Here is a 21,336-nt window from a genome sequence, read left to right on the forward strand (position 1 = left end):
TAGGCTACATCCACTGTTCCTCAATGCTGAAATTAATTAATTGGATTGAGTAGTTAATAGTCATGAATCGAACGTTTTCTCAAACTGTGAAACCCAACAAAACATGACACTGAGATGGCCTTCAAGCACCAACCTAGGCCAAGCCTTGATCATCCTGCTCACTCACTGAAAAGGATAGACAACTAATGCAGAATTATTTAGAAGGCTACTTGTTGTCTAACTAACTGACAATTGTTTCACCTGTCAGCGAGGTAGCCTCAGGGTAGTCGTTTACCATACCTTTAAACGTCATTTCTGATACGTCAACGCGTGCACTTGCCGGAAGTGAATCCAAAAACGCTTTAATAGAAAAATGGCGACTGACAAAAGAATATGGACGGGAGTATTTGTATTAGTTTTTTTACATCTCAGCCAAAGTCACTGTAGGCTTCATCACCTAGTACTCAAGGTATGTGTTAATGGGGCATATGCTATGTTCGCTGTTTCACATTACCAGGCTGGCAATTGCTTGGTGGTCCGGATCAGCCCACTTGAAGCATCCAAGTTTGTCCTAGGGGTAGTGCTAGTCTAGTATTCCTAAATTATAAATCCATTGCTAGCCAAATGTATCGGTTTAAGACGTTATACGATGATGTAACTATTAATATAGTCACCTAATTTAGCATTGACAAGCTTCTTAATCTGTCAAGGAGACGTGTATGGCTCTGGAGCTAACTAAACAGCTGGTGATGTTCTGTAACACCTTGCCGCTTAGCTTAGCTAGCTTGTTAGCCAGGTTTGTTTATGCTACTCTTTATCTCAAGGACGAATTTGGGTGGGTATAGCTCCGTGGTTGATCATTTGACTGCAGAGCTAAAGGTCGCAGGTTCAAATTCCCTACTGTACATCGCTTTGTTTGGATGAACGCGTCTGCTAAAGATAAACAGTACCTGGTTATGACCAGGACATGGATGTGTCCCCCTCCCTCCTCCACAGCGTTTTCAATCTGTATGGCCCATCATACAGTAATTACTTGGCACTTCCCTTTCCAAACAACACAGTATAATATCAAGCCCCTCTGACTGCCACATACTTATACTCTATGATACTATAGAGCGCGACCATGCTGCTGCTCTCTGCCTCCGGTGTTGCTACCCATGTGAAACTGCTACCAGCAGGTAGCAGTTTCTTGAGCACAGGGAGGTTAAGGTTAGGTTTTGGGTTAGCCCTAAATATTTGCGTATTGGCAGCAGTATTTTATACGGTAGCAAAATGTTTTGCTATGGATTAGGCAAGCAGGATTGGCGCATGAGGACAATGCTGCTCCTCCTCCCAAATGGCAATTTCAGCACTTTCTTCCAAATCATAATTTTACTGAAGTCAATCAAACACATGAAGACAGAGCACAATGCCCTCTCTAATTTTGCAAAGGTTTCCATACACTATGTATATTTGAACACATACATAAACACATTGTCAATCTACTAATTCAATAAAGAATATGCCTCCCTTAATTTGATAATTTCTCTCAGGATGACATCCGACACAAAGTCCACTTGAACACCTTTGGATTCTACAAGCACGGTTATATGATTGTGAACATGTCAAGCCTAACCCTTTCAGGAGAGGACATTGACCAGATTGACAGCTCCACGGTAAGGAGCATTTCCATTGTATTTCAATGAGTGGTTCTTGAGTGAGAGAGACAAATTAATCATCATCATATTTGTTTCAGTGTCATCTTTACCAATTAATTTTGAATACTCCTCAGTACGGAATGTTTTTTTCTGGACAGTTTATTGATACTAATTAGTTTTCAGGTTGGATTTAGCCTGGATAGAACCAGCAGTAATGGATTCTCTACTTACTTGGTAAGTATTCTTTCTTTAAGTCCCTGGAAAATTCTAATTGTGTTTTAAGTAAGCCTACTCTTGGAGGACCTAACAGTGTGTGAACTGTCTGTGTGTGTGTGTGTGTGTCTGTGCTTGTATCGTGCAGGATGAAGACCTGGACTATTGTGTCCTGAAGAAGAATCCCAGTAGTGATGTTCCTGTGGCAATGCTGTTATTTGACTTCCAAAAGGAAGAGTGAGTTAAACACCCAATACATGAAATCTGTCTCAATCATCATTGTGATCTTCGGCACACTTGTTGAACCAGAATACATAATATACTGTAATGTGGTAATTGGAATGTATTTTTAAGAATGTTCTTGTTTATAGACTGGTAACCCTATCATTTTCAGTAAATTACTACCACATACACATTATTTCTAATGAACTGCAGAAGGTTGTACATTGGAGGTTTAATTTCTGAAAAACATGATGCATATATTTAGCGTGAAGATGAAGATGTCCGTAGACGAGAACAAGTTCCCCGACATCATTAGCGGTTTCCATGGAGTTAGGAAGACTGTTGCTGGAGGAGACCAAGACAAAACTGCAGAAGTGCAAGAAGCTGCCAACCCCCAGACAGACCCAGTGAATGGGAAGAATGCTGGTAGGTGTTGTCTCTTCAACTCTCATCTCTTACCTCAAGTTTAAAAGACTAAATAGTACCTTATGGTATGTTTATACGTTCTTACCGTTCTTTTCTTTTTTAACAATTCATTAAAAAAAAAATACATTAATGTGCCAGGACATAGCTGTGTTCTTTTGTTGACGATGGGAAAAATTAAGATCCAGAGAGAACATGGTTTTTAGTTTGACGTTTTACGTTGTTGTAAGATATCAATGTTGTTTTTCCGATGTTAGGTGGGAGTAAAACCAAGAGAGATGTTTCAGAGGTAAGAGGCTTGATTGGCATGCATTTACATGATCTTGCTTGATTATTTTCTAGAAATTACTAATATTAACGATGATTGTCTTCTCATGTCTGGAGTGACTCCTTTTTTTACTCCTGCAGAAAAAGACAGTGCTTTCATACCCTCTCCACCAGAAAGATAGTTCATACTCATTCCAGGTACAGTTTCCTTTAAAGTCTCCTTTAAAGATCATTATGTGAGAAGTCTCCAGTATATACAACTTTTAAATATATATATGAGAATTATATTGAGGATATAGCTAGTAAAATCATTTTGGAACAGGATAAATGAAAACTAGGGTTTACTTACCAATATCTTACAATAATTTTGCCACTACTCTATGGCACTTTGTGTTATTAATCACAGATGTGACATACTGTTTGTTTTCCCTTATATGCAGTTTCACTTCAATATCAGCACGGATGAGCAGCAAGGACTTTACAACTTTTATTTCCACAACTGCAAAGACACTACTGTAATAGCTAACCCTTTACGCTTCAGCATGGAGGTGAGACCTTACAATGTATATATTTGACAGTCAAGTCTACTAAATTGATGAAATCTTAGCAGTTGATCTGCAGTCTGGAATCTGTGTTTTCTCCCCCACTTTTATTTTCACTGTTACGTGCTAGAATGATCAAAACTGCTATAGACAATGTTGTGCATCCTGGTACTTGCTCAAATTCAATGACAGCAGATATTGATATTGGACACAACTAACACAAATATTTGGAGGGGGGAAATGTAAAAAAAAAAAAAAAATGACACTTCATTAATCCCTCTGCATTCTGTTTACTAAAAATTGCACATCCCTGTCTGCCGTTTCCAGATTAGTATTGTGGAGAAAAACCCTAACAGTTACCTCTCTGCTGGTGAAATACCCTTGCCGAAGTTGTACATCATCATGTCCATGTTTTTCTTTGTCATCGGCACACTCTGGGTCCACATCCTCCGCACACGCAGGTAAACTTTGCAGGCGTGGTACGGCCACTGAAAATAAGATGAATGTTTTCATAATGCTAGAGGTCATTAATGGTTTTGATCACATTAGTGTTAATTCTACAATAGTCTCTGGCTGTATTCCACAACAACCAACAGAGGACAGCACATGGTCAAACATGTTCTGGATTCTAAAGTTTTCCACCAAATGTTTTTATTTGTCCTTTAATCTCAGAACTGATGTATATAAAATCCACTGGCTGATGGCAGCTCTTCCCTTCACCAAGTGTCTCTCACTCATCTTCCATGCGGTGAGTTCAAGTTTGTAGTTTGTACAGTGTTTTTATCTTAAGCAACTTTACTGTGTTTTTTCCCATACATTGGCTCTACAAAATACGTACTTGTAATATTTACAACTGAATTGGGCATGTCAGACTTAACACCACTTTCATATTATTTCCCTCTATTACCCTCTCAAGTTTTTTGAAGTTTGAGTTGGCAGTAACAAGACATTGCATATTGTATGTTTTCAGATTGACTACCACTACATCTCAAACCAAGGGTTCCCGATTGAAGGCTGGGCAGTTGTGTATTACATTACTCATCTGTAAGTTCTACAGTACTATATTTACCCAACACAAAGTTTTTCCTATAAATTGTCCCATAACTTGATGTAGTGCTTCATAATGGTACACTAAGTTACTATTCAGTAATTAAATTATTCTGTCTCTTCATGAATACCTATTACATACATTTGTGTGACTAATATATGATTTCTGTTATGTTGTTAGACTGAAGGGGGCGCTATTGTTCATCACCATTGCTCTGATAGGGACTGGCTGGGCTTTTGTCAAGCATATCCTCTCAGATAAGGACAAGAAGATTTTTATGATAGTCATTCCACTACAGGTAACACGGCCTTAATGAATTCCCCAAATGTCAAAGCCTTTAACTGAACACACATCCATTAAAGTCAAGATTTGTAATGCACATTGTTATTTAACATTATAAACCTAGTTAAACATATTTAACTTCTGAAGTAGAAGGTGAGCTTTTTCTTTGCAAATTCTTCTAAATGTTATGTTTGGCCTCTAGGTGCTGGCTAACGTTGCATACATCATAATTGAGTCGACTGAGGAGGGCACCACAGAATATGGCTTGTGGAAGGAGATTCTTTTCCTGGTCGACTTGCTTTGCTGTGGGGCCATTCTCTTCCCTGTGGTTTGGTAAGTTTTAATTTGTCATCTGTTTGCCAAAACCCCATTCACAACCTCAAAATAAATATATTTGTAACAATATTTTAATATTGATGCTGTTGTGTAGTAACTAAGTCAATCACTGTCAATATTGTTTGGTAATATTTTGTAAGTAATATTCCCGCCCCCAACAGGTCAATAAGACATTTACAAGAAGCCTCATCCACAGATGGTAAAGGTAAGCTGCCACTCAATATTATAATATCCCACTTAACTCATCTGTTTTTCTTTCACCTTCAACCTAAGTCCACAAGCCAAATCTGGCTTCAAATCCAAATGTTAATCATTGCCACTGTTGTTCAAATGACTGTACAAATTTTCAGCAAAGACTCTTGAAGTTAATCCATCATCTGCTAAGCCACCTGTTTGGTTTTGAGAAAGGTTATGTATATTTGCAAGGGACTAACTTTTTAGGCCCTTTTTGAAATGAGGACAGTCAGCCACTATTATAAATCCCTGTCATGTAGCTATCCTTCACACAATTTAGAACTACCCAGAATACTTGAATGACTATTAAACCCTGCCAAGTAGCAACCTTTCCATTTTAAAGTTACAAGTGGTTGAAAAATTGTGTTTCTTCTGTTATTGCTTTGCACAGTAGAGTACATTTATCACTGTGAGAAAAAACTTGCAGAATCATGTCTGAAATGTCTGGTATGGATACAAATATTTTTGGTGAACCTTTTTCCTCTGGAGGCCTAACTTGTTTTTCTACCGTAACTGATTTGAAAAGTTACTCTTTAGAGCTGTTTATTTGTGGGATGGAGTTGACAGATGCCAAAGTCAGACGCACAGAACTGAAGTGCTGTCATGGGATTTGGGCCTTGCTTGGTGACTAACATGCTTTTTTGGTCTTTGTAGCTGCCATCAATCTTGCCCAGTTGAAGCTCTTCAGGCACTACTATGTGATGGTAAGAAGCTTATTTTACTCAATATATATATACACAGACACTCACACCGTACATTCACCCCCCCTAGATCATCTCTTGTAAATGGGATTGTCTAAGAAAATGTATTTTTAAGTTTAGTAAGTGGAAAATGTATGGGAATTTAGTCAATGGAAATTTGTGTTGTCCAAATAACGGTCGATGACTTATTAATGTGTGATTATACTATAATTTGAACAAGTATCTGACATATTTCTCTTCTCTGTAGATTGTATGCTATATATACTTCACTCGTATAATAGCCATTCTCATCAAATTCATCGTGCCTTTTCAGTGGAAATGGCTATATCAGGTGAGTGTATTTATCTGCCTTCATTTTTCCATGTTCATAGACCCAGTTTGTTGACTGTACACAGAAAGTTGTCTGCAAAGATGAACAAAAGCAACATAAGTTGCAATGGACCTTGTTAACCCAACAGTTACAGTACTGTTTCCTCACATCATATTTGTAACACTAATGCGATTATTTGGAAGTCTCATTTCCTCATCATGCCTCTCCCACTGTTTCATTTCCCCCCTCTCCTTAATTACCCTCTCCCTACTGCCAACACTCCTCTCTAGCTATTGGACGAGCTGGCCACTCTGGTGTTTTTCTTCCTGACGGGTCACCAATTCCGTCCCGCCTCTTATAACCCTTACCTGCTGCTGTCTGCAGAGGATGAGGAGGACCTGGAGATGGATGACGTGTAAGTAAACCAGCAAGGTTTCCTCATTCCTCATTTATTATTAAAAGCTTCAATGCTGTTAAATGAGGTGGGGGATGGATGTTTTCTAAAGACTAGTTTTACACAGTTTTCTTATGTTTTCCAATTTACCAGTACAAGATTAAAGATGCAAATTCAACATTAGGACTTGGAAAAAACATAATGGGTACTTTCCAGTCTTTAATGGTAGCATTTAAATATTTACAAAGTTCGTTCGTTCGTTATCTGCTGCTTGTCCGGGGGTCGGGTCGCGGGGGCAGCAACCTAAGCAGGGAGGCCCAGGCTTCCCGCTCCCCGGCCACTTCCACAAGCTCTTCCCAGGCCAGCCGAGAGACATAGTCCTTCCAGCGTGTCCTGGGTCTTCCCCGGGGCCTCTTCCCAGTGGGACGTGCCCAGAACACCTATTTACAAAGTTGTATTTGTAAAAGCAGATCGTTACCATCTCATCTAAGATGAATACAGCTTAGAAGAGTTAGTGCAAGACCATGTTGCACATCTTGATATCTCCCCTTTTAATGTTCAGTTGTAGCCTATATTGTTGTTTTTGTCTCCTCTTGGTCCTCAGTGTCAGGCAAAGTAAGTCAGGATGCAGTTGTGTGGCATAGGTTTGCCACTCTAGGTGCCATCTGTTACAACCCCAAGAGTAGCACACAAATGACATCTGATTGAGAGTAACCCAATTATAGGGACATTTTTAGTGACTGCACCTACTTCAGCCTACATTCTACTATATTTTTTTGTCCGTGTCTGTTTTTTAGTGTCTCAACATCCCGTTGATACTTAATCACTGTCTGCTCTTTCTGGGCCCTCTCTCTCCTCTCATCCTTCCCATTTATATACTTTTTGGTCTTTGTCCTTTGCTACATGGGGCTATAGCTAGACTCTCTTCCTTCATTCCACCTTCCTCCAGGCACTTTTTGCCTCGTCTCTCTTTTTCCCATTTCCCAGAAATAACCATAGCAAGTGTGCTTGTTTCCTTCTCTCTACATACTCTACTTTTCCCCTTCTGTCACTTTTCTTTCAATGCAGGACAGTTTCCCTTACTAAATATTTAACAGGGTTATTCAATGTACTCAAGATAAAAATATGTAGTATAAAATATTAAGGTATTCACCTCAAACATGCTACGATACCACCTCCAGTGACCTTGGGGTTCCCGTTTATATAATGTGTAATTACATTAGATTAGGTTATTGCAGAATAATTATTGCCAAAAAGTGCGTCCTGATAGGAAACCGGTGTAGAAATCCTCACACAGCAGTAAAAAGTAAAAAGAAGGCATGCTTACATTTGGAAGAACTATAGCAGTTTGAATGAGCCAGACTTCCGGTAGAGATATGCAGGAAGTTCACAATAGTTGTATTAAGTGCTTTATTTGCTTCCTATTTTGACAAATACTGTGCAACCAAATATTTCCTACAGCATCAGTAATTATTTTATGCCCTTCATGACAAAGGTAAAATTTTTTGTGACACTACACACATTTCCTCTCAAGCTTATGCCATGCTTACCAACGAGAAATATAGATATCAAGTTTTAATAAATGAAGCCCCTGCTGCTGCTGGCAAACTGGGTCCAGGATACATTCTCCCCCTAGTCCCCCCATTCTCCCCCTAGTACTTCCCTGGCTCTCTCTGCCTCCCAAAATCACCGTCAACCCAGGTGCTTGTAACTGGGTCGTCAGCCTAGGGAACTGGCATCAGACTTGGAGGAGCTGTTAAGTGGACTCAAGAAACTCATTCCTCACCCTGATTCTGGAAAATACACAAAGGCAAAACATGTTCTGAATGTATCCCAAATTCCATCAAAACACTATGGATAGATGTATTCCAAGCTACAAACATCATTTGTGCATTTATTTAGATGTTTTATTGTTCCCAAATGTACTCCACTCGACCCTCCACAAATAGCCATTCATTAGTGTGAACAGCATGGTAATAAACTGAATGCACGTAAGAATAATTCAAAGCAGTAATGAGGTTTTGACATATTTTGTATATAAAGTATGTTTTTTTAAATCCATTTTCAGAGCTGTAAATGTTTTTGACCCATATGTTATTTTCTTTCTTTTTGCAATCGTTAGCATTACCACATCAACAGCAATGGGAGATGGTGTAAAGAAGGTGAAGAAGGTGTCAAACGGGTCTTCCCCAGAGGAGAGGGAAAGCATGGCCTGATGTGAAATGTACTTCCTTGGCTTGCACTTGGTCTCCGATACTTGCTTACTCAGTGAAGGAACAGAGTACTACATACCCACACTACCTGAGCTTGGGTGATAGATCCCTCTTTTACACAAAGGTGGACTTAACTGTACAGTATCTAAGTGTATATATGTACAATATATGTGGACACTTAATTTGAAATTTTCAGTCAATTCCTAATAACCAAGTTATTTTGATTCCTTATATGTATTGTTTTCACACTCTGGTGATTGCTCAATATTTATTTAACTTTGTTATTGCTGTTTATTTATTTTTATATAAAGTAGTAATCAAAAGTCTTCAACCACAAAAAAAGCCCCAGCCTCAACATAATAGAAGCTGTTACACAAAATACTGACTTGTTTTAAAAAACGCTGATAGGAAAGAAGCATTCTTAGAGGGAAAACGTTTTCTAGTTTAGTTTTTAGAAGGCTGTGTCTTGTATGGCCTTCCTTAGAACATAACATCAGTTACATGTTTTCCTGCAATGAACTTGCCATAGCATAATGTCTTTATTTTGGCAGCTCTGGTTCATTAACCTGTCCAAAGGATCCCAAATTGCTTCAATTATGTTGAGGTTAGGGACCAAGTCTGATGTGGCCAATGGCACTGTTCAGAGTGGCAAAATACTTTTACACTCTACTGTACAGTATATAACATTGCAAATGAGTGCATACACAACTGGAGTTATACAGTATGTGTATATATATATTGACTATTGACTTTATATATATATATATATATATATATATATATATATATCCTATCTTCTAAAAACTATGAAAAGTAAACTTTTATTTTAGTTATACTTGTGTTGTGAATCAGAATTATGCAATGTGCGCTTTTACTGTGGAGTGGTACTGTGGTTGTGTTGAGGCAAGTAAAATGTTTACAATTTTTGATCGTTGTGGGTTAAAATTCCCAGTCTAGCTCATGGGTTGCTAACTGAAAACAACAGCACTGTAATACGGATGGAAATGTCAACGTACTATTCGAGAGGAATGCCTAATCACCCAATGGTTAGTTAGTTGGTAGGGATAGATAGATATATTATTGAGGTCCAATCCCAAGTCCCAAATAAATGAATGTAATTACCGTCAGCATTGCCAAAGCAGAGGCATGAGTCAGAGAAAGGGTCGAGTGCAGTGTTGCTGTGTAGATGACTGCATAACCTATATAGACAACACATTAACCGATTTGACAGTTATGCTGCTGTTATGGTGGAGGTTGTGCATAGGCCAGATGTACTTGGCCCAATAAGCTTTTTATTTGTGTTTCATTTTTAAGACAGTTGCATTCTTTTTGAATTTTTATCAGGGTTATGTTACACATCTACATATTCAATAGCACCTTAAGTTTCCGTTAAGATCAATGACAGAATACATTAATGTGAAAATACAGTGTTCATAAAGTGGCTTTTCACCCTGTTTGTCTGCCTTTTCTCTCATTTTGATTAAGGCTCTTGGCAATGCAATGCAGCAACTGTATATACTCCTGGACCTAAATTAACATAACCCATAATGCCGAATATAATGGTTTTATGAAAAACGAATGTATATCATTTACTGAAGGTAAAGAGTCTGACAATTTATTATGAAACAATTGATCTGAGAAATTCCTCTGATTATCCCTGATATGTCTATAATTTCAAATGCCCAGATTATGAAACCACAGACCGCACCAGTGTATCATGGGTACTGTCTAACGCTCTTGGCAAAGTTACAATAATTTGGTCATTTGTGCATGGAATTTTTCTGGAAATGACACAGGCTCTGCCATGTGGGTGGACACTTGCAGAAAATATACAGACAGTTCCTGCTGCTTGATTTAAGTAGATATAATGCTAGTCAGGTACTACAATGCTGTTAATGCTGTGAAATTACTTCAATTGTCCTTATGAAGAAAATCTAACTAGCTGTGATAAAAATAATAATAATGCTGTTTTCACATGACCACTTTCTCTTTTAGTTGAGAGCTCTCCACTTTGTGAACAATGCCACTGCCAACCTCACTGACCCACTCTACAAAACTTGAAATGTACTGACCGGCCTGACCATTGCATTCGACAGAGTGATGGTGCCTCACAAGGACTTGGGCTTCGGAAAGTTTCTCATGTTGTGGTAAAGTAGACTTGCACTTCGGCAGTTCATGCAATCCCAAGTGGGGTTTGGAGTACATTTCTTTATGCATGTACTGACAGGATTGTATACACAGGATCAACCCCTGACATTACCCATGTCTCTGGCTCTGTGGTGGTCACCCAGCCCCATCTCAGAAAGGGCTGTTTCTGTGTTTCTGGACAACTGGAACAGTGATGAGTCACTGTTCCAGTTTTCCAGAAACACCTCAGAGGAAAAACTGGAGCCTGTGTTCACTCCAATAAGAGTCTGTCACATCTTCTGTCATATTTCTGTAAAAACTCAGTACAAACGGGGAGTATTTCTGCTTGGATTCTAATTTAGACTTTGTTCTTATACAGCAAGAAGGTCAGCGGCGCATAGAAATGCATTGAGTGATCTAAACAAAGGACAAAAGGGGCCACATTTCACTACTAAGCCCTACAAATTGGAGTCACCACATCAGTCCCATCAGTGTCTCCTATCTTCAGTTTCATTTGGGATTAATAATAGTGATTTAATTTAATTGCTGAGTCTTGGGAAAGGCATTTGCCCATATCATCAAATCCATTGACTTGTGCTAACATATACACTTCTGACCTTTGATTGTGCTTTTAGTTCATTGAGATTTAGTACTTATTGGTGTATTTTTACTTCATTTCGAAGTAGCATGCTTGCCTGCCAATTTCTTAATATTCATGAGCCCTCTTACATGCTTTGTCTAAAGGGATTTTAACATATGCAAATGATAGTTGGCTGGACCCTAGAAACGCCCTGTTTTTAAGTCAACGAAAATAAGCCATTTATCTTCTTTGAGCAGATCAGCTGTATATTTGTATGTAGAGAGAGAGAGACAGAGAATAGAAAAGGCCAGTAAAGAGGGGGAGTGGTTCCCGTTGTCAGGGACAACAGTATCAACACGTCTCTCAGCCACACAGACACACTCCCACCCTCTTTCAGAGAAGTGAGGGAGACAGGGAGCTTTCGTCTTTGTGCCAGCCCAATCCCTCCATTTGTCCCTAGCCTGACGCTGGAAAATCTTCAGGGCATGAGAGATATCACTGGGCCTAGACCCCCCCCCAAAACAACATCTCTGTTTTCTACAGGGAGTTTCAATTCCAGTAGCGGTGGTGGCAAAGCAGGATCACAGGAAGCAGGCGGGACACAACAGAGTGGGTGACAGCCCCCTCTCTCTTTCTCCCCAGACAGCCTTGCTTCTCGCTTGCTCGCTGCAGTCTTTCTACCCAAGGATGGGCCGGTCCTGCTATCTAATCGTATTTCTACCCTTTTAATGTTCTGTCTTAGATTTTTTTTTACCGCAACGTAACTTCCTGTCCTACTTTGACTGCCATTTAAGGAGCAAGTGCCCAGAAAATGTTGCCATGCATTTAGAATGAGTGCTAAAACATCAGAAGTGTTTTGAGGGTTGTGGCGGAAGCTTATACCACCGTGGCTAATTGGGAGCCATGGGGAAGTCTAACAGCAAACTCAAGCCTGAGGTTGTGGAGGAACTGACCAGGAAGACCTACTGTAAGTTCTCTCTCTTTCTATTCACTTGAATTGCAGTTGCTAGTGAATCTTGTAACCACAGGTAGTACACACTCCCATTTTATCAACAAGATAAGTGGAAATTTTGAATTTAGTCACAAGTTCAAATGAGGTTAGTCGGAAATACATTTCTGAAGACTACCTGATTATAATATCATTGACATGTTGTAGTGTGAAATTCATAGTATCTTAATATCAATTATCCAAAGAATATTAAGACACAAACATACTGTAAACATAACATACAACTGTCTGATTGAAGAGACCAGTTTGAAGCACATCACTGAGAAGTTTATCAATTAAGCAATAGGTTTGGCTTGATGGAAAATAGAGAAACCATTGAGCCATCTCAAATTGAATAGGTTGCTTTGCCCAGTGTCCCTCCAAATATAAATTGCATGCTGAAGTCAAACCTGCCACATGCTGAATGATATAGCTAGTTCTGCTCAAGATGGCAAACGGTAAAATTAATGTTTTCCATTCACCTCTCACTAGTTGAAAAATTAAAAGTCCAATTATTCATGTCCATTTTGTTTCTGTCATAACGTTTCTGTGTTTTCTGTAATCGTTTGAAACACTATTCATCACAAAAGTAGACTTTGATGTACGTAAGACAAGTTCAACAAACATTGCGATGGCCTCGTCTCAACTATACATGTTCCAGCAATAAAAATAAAAGCTTAAACAAATAAACTTTGTCCTCTCAGGCCATCAGCATGTATCTATTGCCCTCAATCACAACATTATTTTCTTCAACATCTCTAAAGCTAGATTTTTCTCCTGATTTATATTTTTTAATATACCTTATTTTAAGATAAACAATAGTTTAATAAACTTCCACGGTATATTCAAACATAATTTTGTATTGCATTGTCACTTTGCACATTGAATTGCCATTTGTGCCACAATGCATTGTCATTTGAATTGCGGATCCATTGCCAAAGAGTCAAATAAACGTCCACGTTTGTCTTCCTCTTCACTTTTGCCCCTGTCCTTCAGCCACGTTTGTAGCATTCAGCTGTCCCCTCATGTGAACACACTTGATATTATTGGTCATGGAGGGCTTGTTCTTGTCTGTAGTAAAACTATATTAGACTCACAATTTAACCTATTGGGTACCCATAAAGACAGGTGCCAGTCATTGGAAGATGGTCAGTTTGTCAGAATTACATACCGATATGTAGTTGATCCAAGTGTTGTTGTTTTTATTCAAGTTTTGAATAATATGATCTGTTATTTAACAGTATTTAGGATACTGACATCAATTATGAGACAGCTTTAGACATGAGTGACTGCATTGCTTGACATAGTGAGCTTTGCCCCATTAGTTTACCAATTAAGTAGAATGTATGTATTATTTATAAGCAGAATGTAAAGTGTACATGTAGGATATAAACTGTCATTCACCACCATGAGGGGAGTTGGGTGTGTGATAGCGTGTATCTGGATGAACACCCCCTGCAGAGGGAAAGAAAGGGTGTCACAGGGGCTAGTTTCCTGCTGGGATTCACAAAGCGTATCCTAATTATGGGTGTGTGCTAGTGGTGCTCGCTGGCAAGTGAGAACAGATGAAAAGGACTCCTTAGTTCGGAGGAATATGAAAAACCTTCAGGCAGTAGTCAATCCATTAGTTGATTGGTGATATGGTGAGTGAGGCTATGGCTTACACATTTATCTTAATCATAGCTTCCTCAAAATTATTAGATGCTTTCAGATGGGGTTTTGCTCTGTTGCCTTGGCACCAAATATTTAGAGTAATTGTTAATAAAAATAGCCATCTATTGATTTATAATATAACTTCTTTCTCAATAGTGACCTTTGGCAGAAGTATGCAAGGGTGATTGTCATTTGGTTACAGGGAAAAATAACCACATTGCTTTTTTCTGCCATTGTCTCCAAGCTTTCCCTCCCAGTCTGTAATTGCTTCTCTTTGACTGAGAAATGTGATATGTAATTACAGTCCTCTTTCCCTCTTCATTCTTCTCATTTCACTCTGTATCTGTTGTCTTTTGCTTCATTTTCCATTCCTCATTCTTTTATAATCAGTAATTTTCCCATCAAATTGCAGTTTATCTAGCCTTATTTCTTGTTATCTGCCTGTCCTTCTTATTTTATAAGACCCCTATCTGTTCTCCTTTATGAAAGCTAATCCCTTTTTCCCCTCCATCCCCTAACTGGGATGGGGAAGAACATCCACACGTGGCTGATTGAGGGTGCATAGGGCTCACAGCCCACTCACGAATGGAGACGTGAATTATTAGTGGATGTGTATTAGAGATAGAGAACAGGGTTTCCTCATCTGTAAACGCCTCATATAGAGCACTCAGGGAAGAAACTGTCTTGGATCCAGTGTCATGTGTTTCCCAGCCCTATTTAACAAGGGCTAAGCAGAATTGCAAGATTGCCCACTGTACTCCATGTGAGAGATGCTAGAGTACAGGACAAACTGTAAACATGCTTCTAACCAAAAGTCCTGGGAGAGGGACATAAATTGTTGCCAACATGACCAGGTTCTTAAACACAGAAGCAAATTTTACAGGAAACATCAGTATCCACAAGCTGAGGAACAGGCTTTATAATCCTAACACTCCTCCTTTTCTGTTGTTTCTCCAGTCACTGAAAAAGAGGTACAACAATGGTAAGTTTTCAGAATGTTTTCATCAAGCAAATTCTTTCCAGCCCATTGTGCGATAATCTTTCTACATAATAAATGTTGAATATTCTACCCATGCGTCTTTGAGTCTGATGACAGATGTAAACAGCTAAAATTAAATCATCTTTCCTTTCAATGTTCCTTCCACCTTATTTATCTCAATAAAATACCATGCAGAAATATTTACACTATTTGTTCCAGCAACCTTCTATTTGAGTCCTCTGTTGCCATGGACACCAAACACAACACTGTATTTTCTCCACAAGATCTTGGATAGAAATAGAAAAAATTGCAGGCACACAAATAGTCACTGTTGAACTGCTTTCAACAGCTTTCATAGCTATTACCACCACAAGTAAAAATGTAGACAGTGCATAAACTGTGCCCTTCACAACAAACATTAAGATCACAATTCAAATTGGTGGCTGGTGTGCATTAGAGCATGTAACTATTTGCTTGGCTTGTTGTACTGTACATTAACATGGCTGACATGTGGTGTTTGCATTGCCCAGTGAGGAGTACAGGATAAATGCACAAAGCAGATGTGATGTTTGACAGTTTGTAAAGAAATTGAGAGCCAAGACAGTAGTGCTCAGTTCACACTTATCAATGTAGTAATAATGGATGCAGCAGTAGATTTAGATCCTTCTATATAAAGTTTAAACTCACTTAGGGGTAGGAATATCTCTGGCATAGAACATTTGGTAAACTATTTCATGTCAAAGATTATGAATGCACAAGGGCAAGTTTTACTAAATGGCCAAGCACTCTTCTGGCCTAAACCATAGCCTCCTTGTGCCCTCACATAAACAATCCCTACGATGAAGCATGCTGGTGGCAACATCATGCTTTGGGGTTGCTTCTCAGGAGCAGGGGCAGGGAGACAGGTCAGGACTGAGGGAAGGATGAATGGAGACACATATTGAGAGATTCATTAAAAAAAACTCCATTAGTACACACAGCCTCAGACTGGGGCGAAGTCCATGTGTCGCCACCACCTTTCGGCCATTCCAAAAGCTGATGGTAATACACAGTCAACACTATTGAAGTGATTAAAAGTGGCTTTGCATTAACCCAAATGCAGGAGAAACGCAACTAATGACGAAGGGTTCAAATGAAGGGGTGTTTAATGGAGGATCGGGGGTTGTGGAGAAGCGGGCAAGGCAGGAGAAAAGGGCTGGTCAGGCGAGGCAGACAGCGCAGTTAGGCCAACGGGGTAGGTAGGGCAGGAAAGATAATTGGGATGACAGGGCAGGGAGGTTTGACAGGCAGGTCAGGCAGGGTAAAGGTACAGGCAGGCAGGCAGACAGACAGGAACCGGGGAGTGACTGCACGACAGGAGATAAGTTCAAACCAAAGGTGATTGTTGTACGATATACGTAGACCACTTTTACCTCTTCTCTATTGCTCTGCATCTCTTTCTTTTCCTTCCCCTGTTTTCCACTTTTTTAAACTCTTTTTACCTGAATGATTTCTTCACAGGTATAAAGGCTTCATCAAAGACTGCCCCAGTGGTCAGCTAGACTCAGCTGGCTTCCAAAAGATTTATAAACAATTCTTCCCCTTTGGTGACCCAACCAAGTTTGCCACCTTTGTCTTCAATGTCTTTGATGAGAATAAGGTAACAGGCAGACTATGTTCAAGTATAGTTTAGGTCTTGTCTGTGGTTGTGTGTGTTTGTGCAAGTATGTGCAAGTGTAGGGCTATGTTTGTCCAACCTGTTTTGATGTATATAATGGACACCACCTTTGTCTAGTGCTATTCATGAAATTAAAGGAAATGAAATATCTGACTACTTTCTTGTTTCCCCACTTGTCTCCTATTGTCTTATTCTTATTTGTTGTTCTTACAACCTTGTCCCTTTTCCTTCTGCCCTTTAACTCTTTCTGCCTTTGCGTCTTACTCTACTTTTCTTTCAACACTCTCTCTTTCAACACTGTCCCTATCGTGTTCTACATTTTATATTTCTCTGCAGGATGGGCGTATTGAATTTTCAGAATTCATTCAGGCACTGTCAGTTACTTCCAGGGGCACACTGGATGAAAAACTACGATGTAAGAGAACACCATATAATCCACTACGTGACCTTAGTCCAACCACTATTTTGTTCACCTCTCTTACCTTTGTACATTTGAATGTATTCATGGCGTGTGTTGTTGTGAATTCCTTGGATGTGATTATAGGTACAAAAATGAAGCAAATGGCCTCATTTTGAATTAGTTTAATAAGAAAAAACACTACACTGTGTCACTACAGTTAGTGGTGTAGGTTTTAGGAGTAAAAGTTTTTTTATTACAAATGGAAATAACAATTACATTTCCCAACATAACTGACTAAGGTGTTAAAAGAAAATTACACGCACGCAAACATACTGTTATACATTTCCCTTTGGGCTTTACAGTGTTTGAGTAACTGCTGAAAGGTGTTACATCTTTAATTAAGATGTTTAAGGCTGTTGAAGTTAGGACTCTTAATGACAGTGAACCTATGTCAAACCTCAAAGCTGTCATCACTTACTATGAAGAGTAGTCATAAAGCTTGGATTTCTAGTCTGCTCTAACCACTGTTTTTTCTCTCGTTTAATATCACAGATATGTATGAAAAATGTCTTGTCTGTTTATGTACCGTAAACGTAAAAACAAATGTAAAGATGTTTTCCCATGTGCTGCTTTCCCGGTTCCCACAGGGGCCTTCAAGCTTTACGATCTGGACAATGATGGCTACATAACGCGAGACGAGATGCTGAACATTGTAGATGCAATCTACCAGATGGTGGTACGTCTTTCCTCTTATTTCCTGCCCTTCAAATGAGTGAAATCAGTCTTCCAAGTGCTATTTAACAACACATAAACAAATGGCAATTTATTGTGAAGAATTGGACATTGTGGGCCACATACAGTATGTCTTTATGTGTGCATCTGGGTTTGCGTGCACTTCTCAGGGAAACACAGTGGAGTTGCCAGAGGAGGAAAACACACCTGAGAAGAGAGTGGACCGTATCTTTGCATTAATGGACAAGGTAGAGAAACACAAACATGGTAGGGACACATAAGTAGATCAGTTATGAATACATACTAAGCAACTCGAAGCAGTTGTGCTGATCTGGTGGGTAGGTTTTTCTATTCTGAGATAAAGGATCTGGCTCTCAATACTCTTTTACTGATTTGGAACACAGTGTTCTGTTTTGAGAGTAAAACTGATATTAATATAATAATCCATGACATAAGGTCCTTGGTTTATTTGTCTGAAGGTCCTTTAGTGGCTCAGCCAAAGGTCAGACTTGAACCCCATAGAATATGTATGGAGAGACCTTAAGATTGCAGTTCCCACTATTCGATGGATCAGAGCTTGTATTGAGAGAAGATGGGAGGAAAAAATGCTCAAATCTAGTTGTGCAAAGCTAGTAGAGGGATACCCAAGACTCAAGGTTCTTACACGTTAATAAAAACTACATCTCCCTTTATAGGTATCCGAAACGGCTGACATTTTGGTTCCATGGGATTCTTCCTTGACCAAATCAGCATGCTAAATGTAATTAAAATCTATATAAAAAATGTGATGATTTGGCGCAGATTTACCAGATTTAGGGTAAATATACATGCAGTGAGATATTTCAGTCAACAAACAATAATAACAATATTTTGTTCTGTGTAGATTGATGCCAGAAAATAGGAGAATACTGAATACTTTCCAAAGGGACCGTAGTCTGGATATAAACAAAAGATTAAAATGTGTCTTTTGTCAGAATGCAGATGGTATGCTGACTCTGCAGGAATTCCAGGAAGGCTCCAAAGCAGACCCCTCCATTGTCCAAGCACTATCGCTGTATGACGGGCTTGTGTAGCATAGCATGCCCTTGGTTCTCCACACTGTAAGTACTGGTTGACTCCATCAAGAGAACCATGTTCACTTTCTCCAGGCATAGTTGATTGTAATATATGGGAGGAAAAGTTTTCTCTCCACCCAAATAGGGGGTAGAGAGAGTTGAGGTTCTTGACAGAATTTCTGGATCTACTGAATTTACGAAGAAGAAATCTGTCTTTTTGTCTTCAACTATTTTGCTTGTAAACAATGAATTTGTATTTGAGGTATGTTGTAGAAAATTAATTTATTTTCTCTCCATCCTCTAGTGTGGACTGTTAATATGCTCCTTGTCATCTGAAAGGGACAGATCTGTTGCCTGTTCTGCCCTCTTACTCTTTCTGCCCACCTTGCCCTTCTCAGCTACTTAAAGAGAGCATATGAACATGGACACAGTATTACGGAAGTAGTGCGGATCTTGGTCTATAATCATTCAAGACCATGGCTTCTATATAAACATCATGGGGGGAATCTCCAGTGACATTAATATTCCCGCATGAGAATTGTTTTAATTTACAAGGAAGAAAGCATAGATCAAAACTAAATGTTACTGGAGAGTTGACAGAAACGCAGCTGATGAACTATGATCCAAACGTTGACTATGTTTTTCTATCTATTTATTTTGTTAATGAGTGTCAGTATGCCACTACAAGGAGCAGGCAACTGAAGAACATTGCTGCTGAGTACAAAATGATGCACCCACGGTCATTGGAATGCTTTGGAAATACACACTTATTTGATGTGATTATGGCGTTTAATGTTTTATAAAGTAGCGCCTTAAATGTTTATTTTGCACAAAGTACATTTTTGTTGATGTTGTTGATTTAAAAACCAATGAAGACATTTGAATGGCTGCTGCTGTAATTTTTTGTACAGGTATTCTGTATGTTAAAGGCAGGGTAGGTAAGTTTTGCCAAACCAGCTATTTTGGTTTGAGTTTGAAAGTATCCAACCCAAAATATCCCACACCCTCCCTTCAAAGTCACTCCCCCAAAACACATGAACACGCTGCCTGACTACTGCGATGATACACAGGCAGAGGGCATGCAGGTAGATAGGTACAAACTAAGGTAAGTAGCCTGTTTAGTCCAATCATTGCATTTGGTCCAAAGCAATGATTGGTTGTGTTTATTACAGTTCTGCGACAGCCACTGATATTGGATTATTTTATTTTTTTACAGTCAGACCATTTGATTTATTGATTGCTATCAGGATGTCAAGTTTATTTCAGCAAATATGACACAAAGTGCTTCTCAAAAACATTACCTACCTTGCCTTAAAGAAGTAGTTGATTTATTTATTTATTGTAATGTACAAAAGTCATGTTGACATCTAAGCAAATCCTCAAGGATAGCACTACTATTATACTACTGTACTGCAAACACATTACAATCTGTGCTGTTATTGCACACTTTATAACACCCTATGCTCCAGAGTTATTTATCATGATGAGATCAAAGAAAAAAAAAGAGAAAATTAGGTTAAGGGTTACTGGTGTCTTACTAAGGCATATCATGGCTTAGTTTCTCCTATCGTATTAAGTGGTGTACAGCCACACACAGAGGAATATGCAAATAATCTAAAGGGTGTATTTTTCTTGTTTTTAGATGTGTTATTAAATTGTATTGATTTTATCAACATCCAGACAAATAAATATTTGCACATTCCATAGAATGTCTGTCAGTATCTCATAAGGCACCTGGGGTAGCCCGGCATGTGGCATACCCTATGTGTGAAGTGACCATTGTAACCTGTTATATTGGTTGACTGAAATGCATCTAATTTATTTAATCACCATGGTTTATTATTTTATTGATTGTTTTAATAAACAAAAGTGGACTGGAGCAGAAAGAGGATCGACTGGAGCCGAAAGAGGATGTAGGGATCTATTCATTGGAGACAAAACAGTAAGGCAAGTGGAGGTCAGATGGCTGAGCGGTTAGGGAATCAGGCTAGTTATAAAAAGGTTGCCAGTTTGATTCCTGGCCATGCAAAATGACGTTGTGTCCTTTGGCAGGGCACTTCACCCTACTTGCCTCAGGGGGAATGTCCATGTACTTACTGTAATTCGCTCTGGATAAGAGTGTCTGCTAAATGACTAAATGTAATGTAAGTGCATCAAAGAGAGGACAAATATTATTTGAAAGTCTTGTAAATAAGTACATGGTAGAGAGCATGAAGGTATAGGTCAAATATAACACATCTCAAGAAAGTTCATCACACATAATAAAAAATAAATAAAAAAACATTTAATGTTTGTTTACCCATGAAAATCAATTGAGATACAGTTTTTCAAGGGTAACCTGCAGATGAGGCAAACTGGACATCA

At 38.9% G+C, this 21,336-nt stretch overlaps 2 protein-coding genes across 2 annotated transcripts; both read left to right on the forward strand.

Annotated features, from left to right (window-relative positions):
* Nucleotides 1–352: 352 nt before the first annotated feature.
* On the forward strand, nt 353–9,547 carry gpr107 (G protein-coupled receptor 107). The gene is made up of 18 exons (XM_067250407.1): nt 353–448; nt 1,512–1,634; nt 1,800–1,850; nt 1,978–2,066; nt 2,317–2,477; nt 2,732–2,763; nt 2,883–2,939; nt 3,182–3,289; nt 3,611–3,744; nt 3,956–4,031; nt 4,254–4,327; nt 4,512–4,629; nt 4,816–4,946; nt 5,111–5,154; nt 5,838–5,887; nt 6,132–6,215; nt 6,485–6,609; nt 8,711–9,547. Exons 1-18 carry the CDS (start codon nt 353–355, stop codon nt 8,802–8,804), a joined length of 1,647 nt encoding a protein of 548 aa, XP_067106508.1. The 3' UTR covers nt 8,805–9,547.
* Nucleotides 9,548–12,170: 2,623 nt separating this feature from the next.
* ncs1a (neuronal calcium sensor 1a) lies at nt 12,171–19,022 on the forward strand. Its single transcript, XM_067250264.1, has 7 exons — nt 12,171–12,475; nt 15,107–15,131; nt 16,629–16,767; nt 17,122–17,200; nt 17,833–17,921; nt 18,088–18,165; nt 18,892–19,022. Exons 1-7 carry the CDS (start codon nt 12,412–12,414, stop codon nt 18,988–18,990), a joined length of 573 nt encoding a protein of 190 aa, XP_067106365.1. The 5' UTR covers nt 12,171–12,411; the 3' UTR covers nt 18,991–19,022.
* Nucleotides 19,023–21,336: the final 2,314 nt, after the last annotated feature.

This window comes from Osmerus mordax, chromosome 14, assembly GCF_038355195.1.
Source record: "Osmerus mordax isolate fOsmMor3 chromosome 14, fOsmMor3.pri, whole genome shotgun sequence".
Classification (NCBI taxonomy): domain Eukaryota; kingdom Metazoa; phylum Chordata; class Actinopteri; order Osmeriformes; family Osmeridae; genus Osmerus; species Osmerus mordax.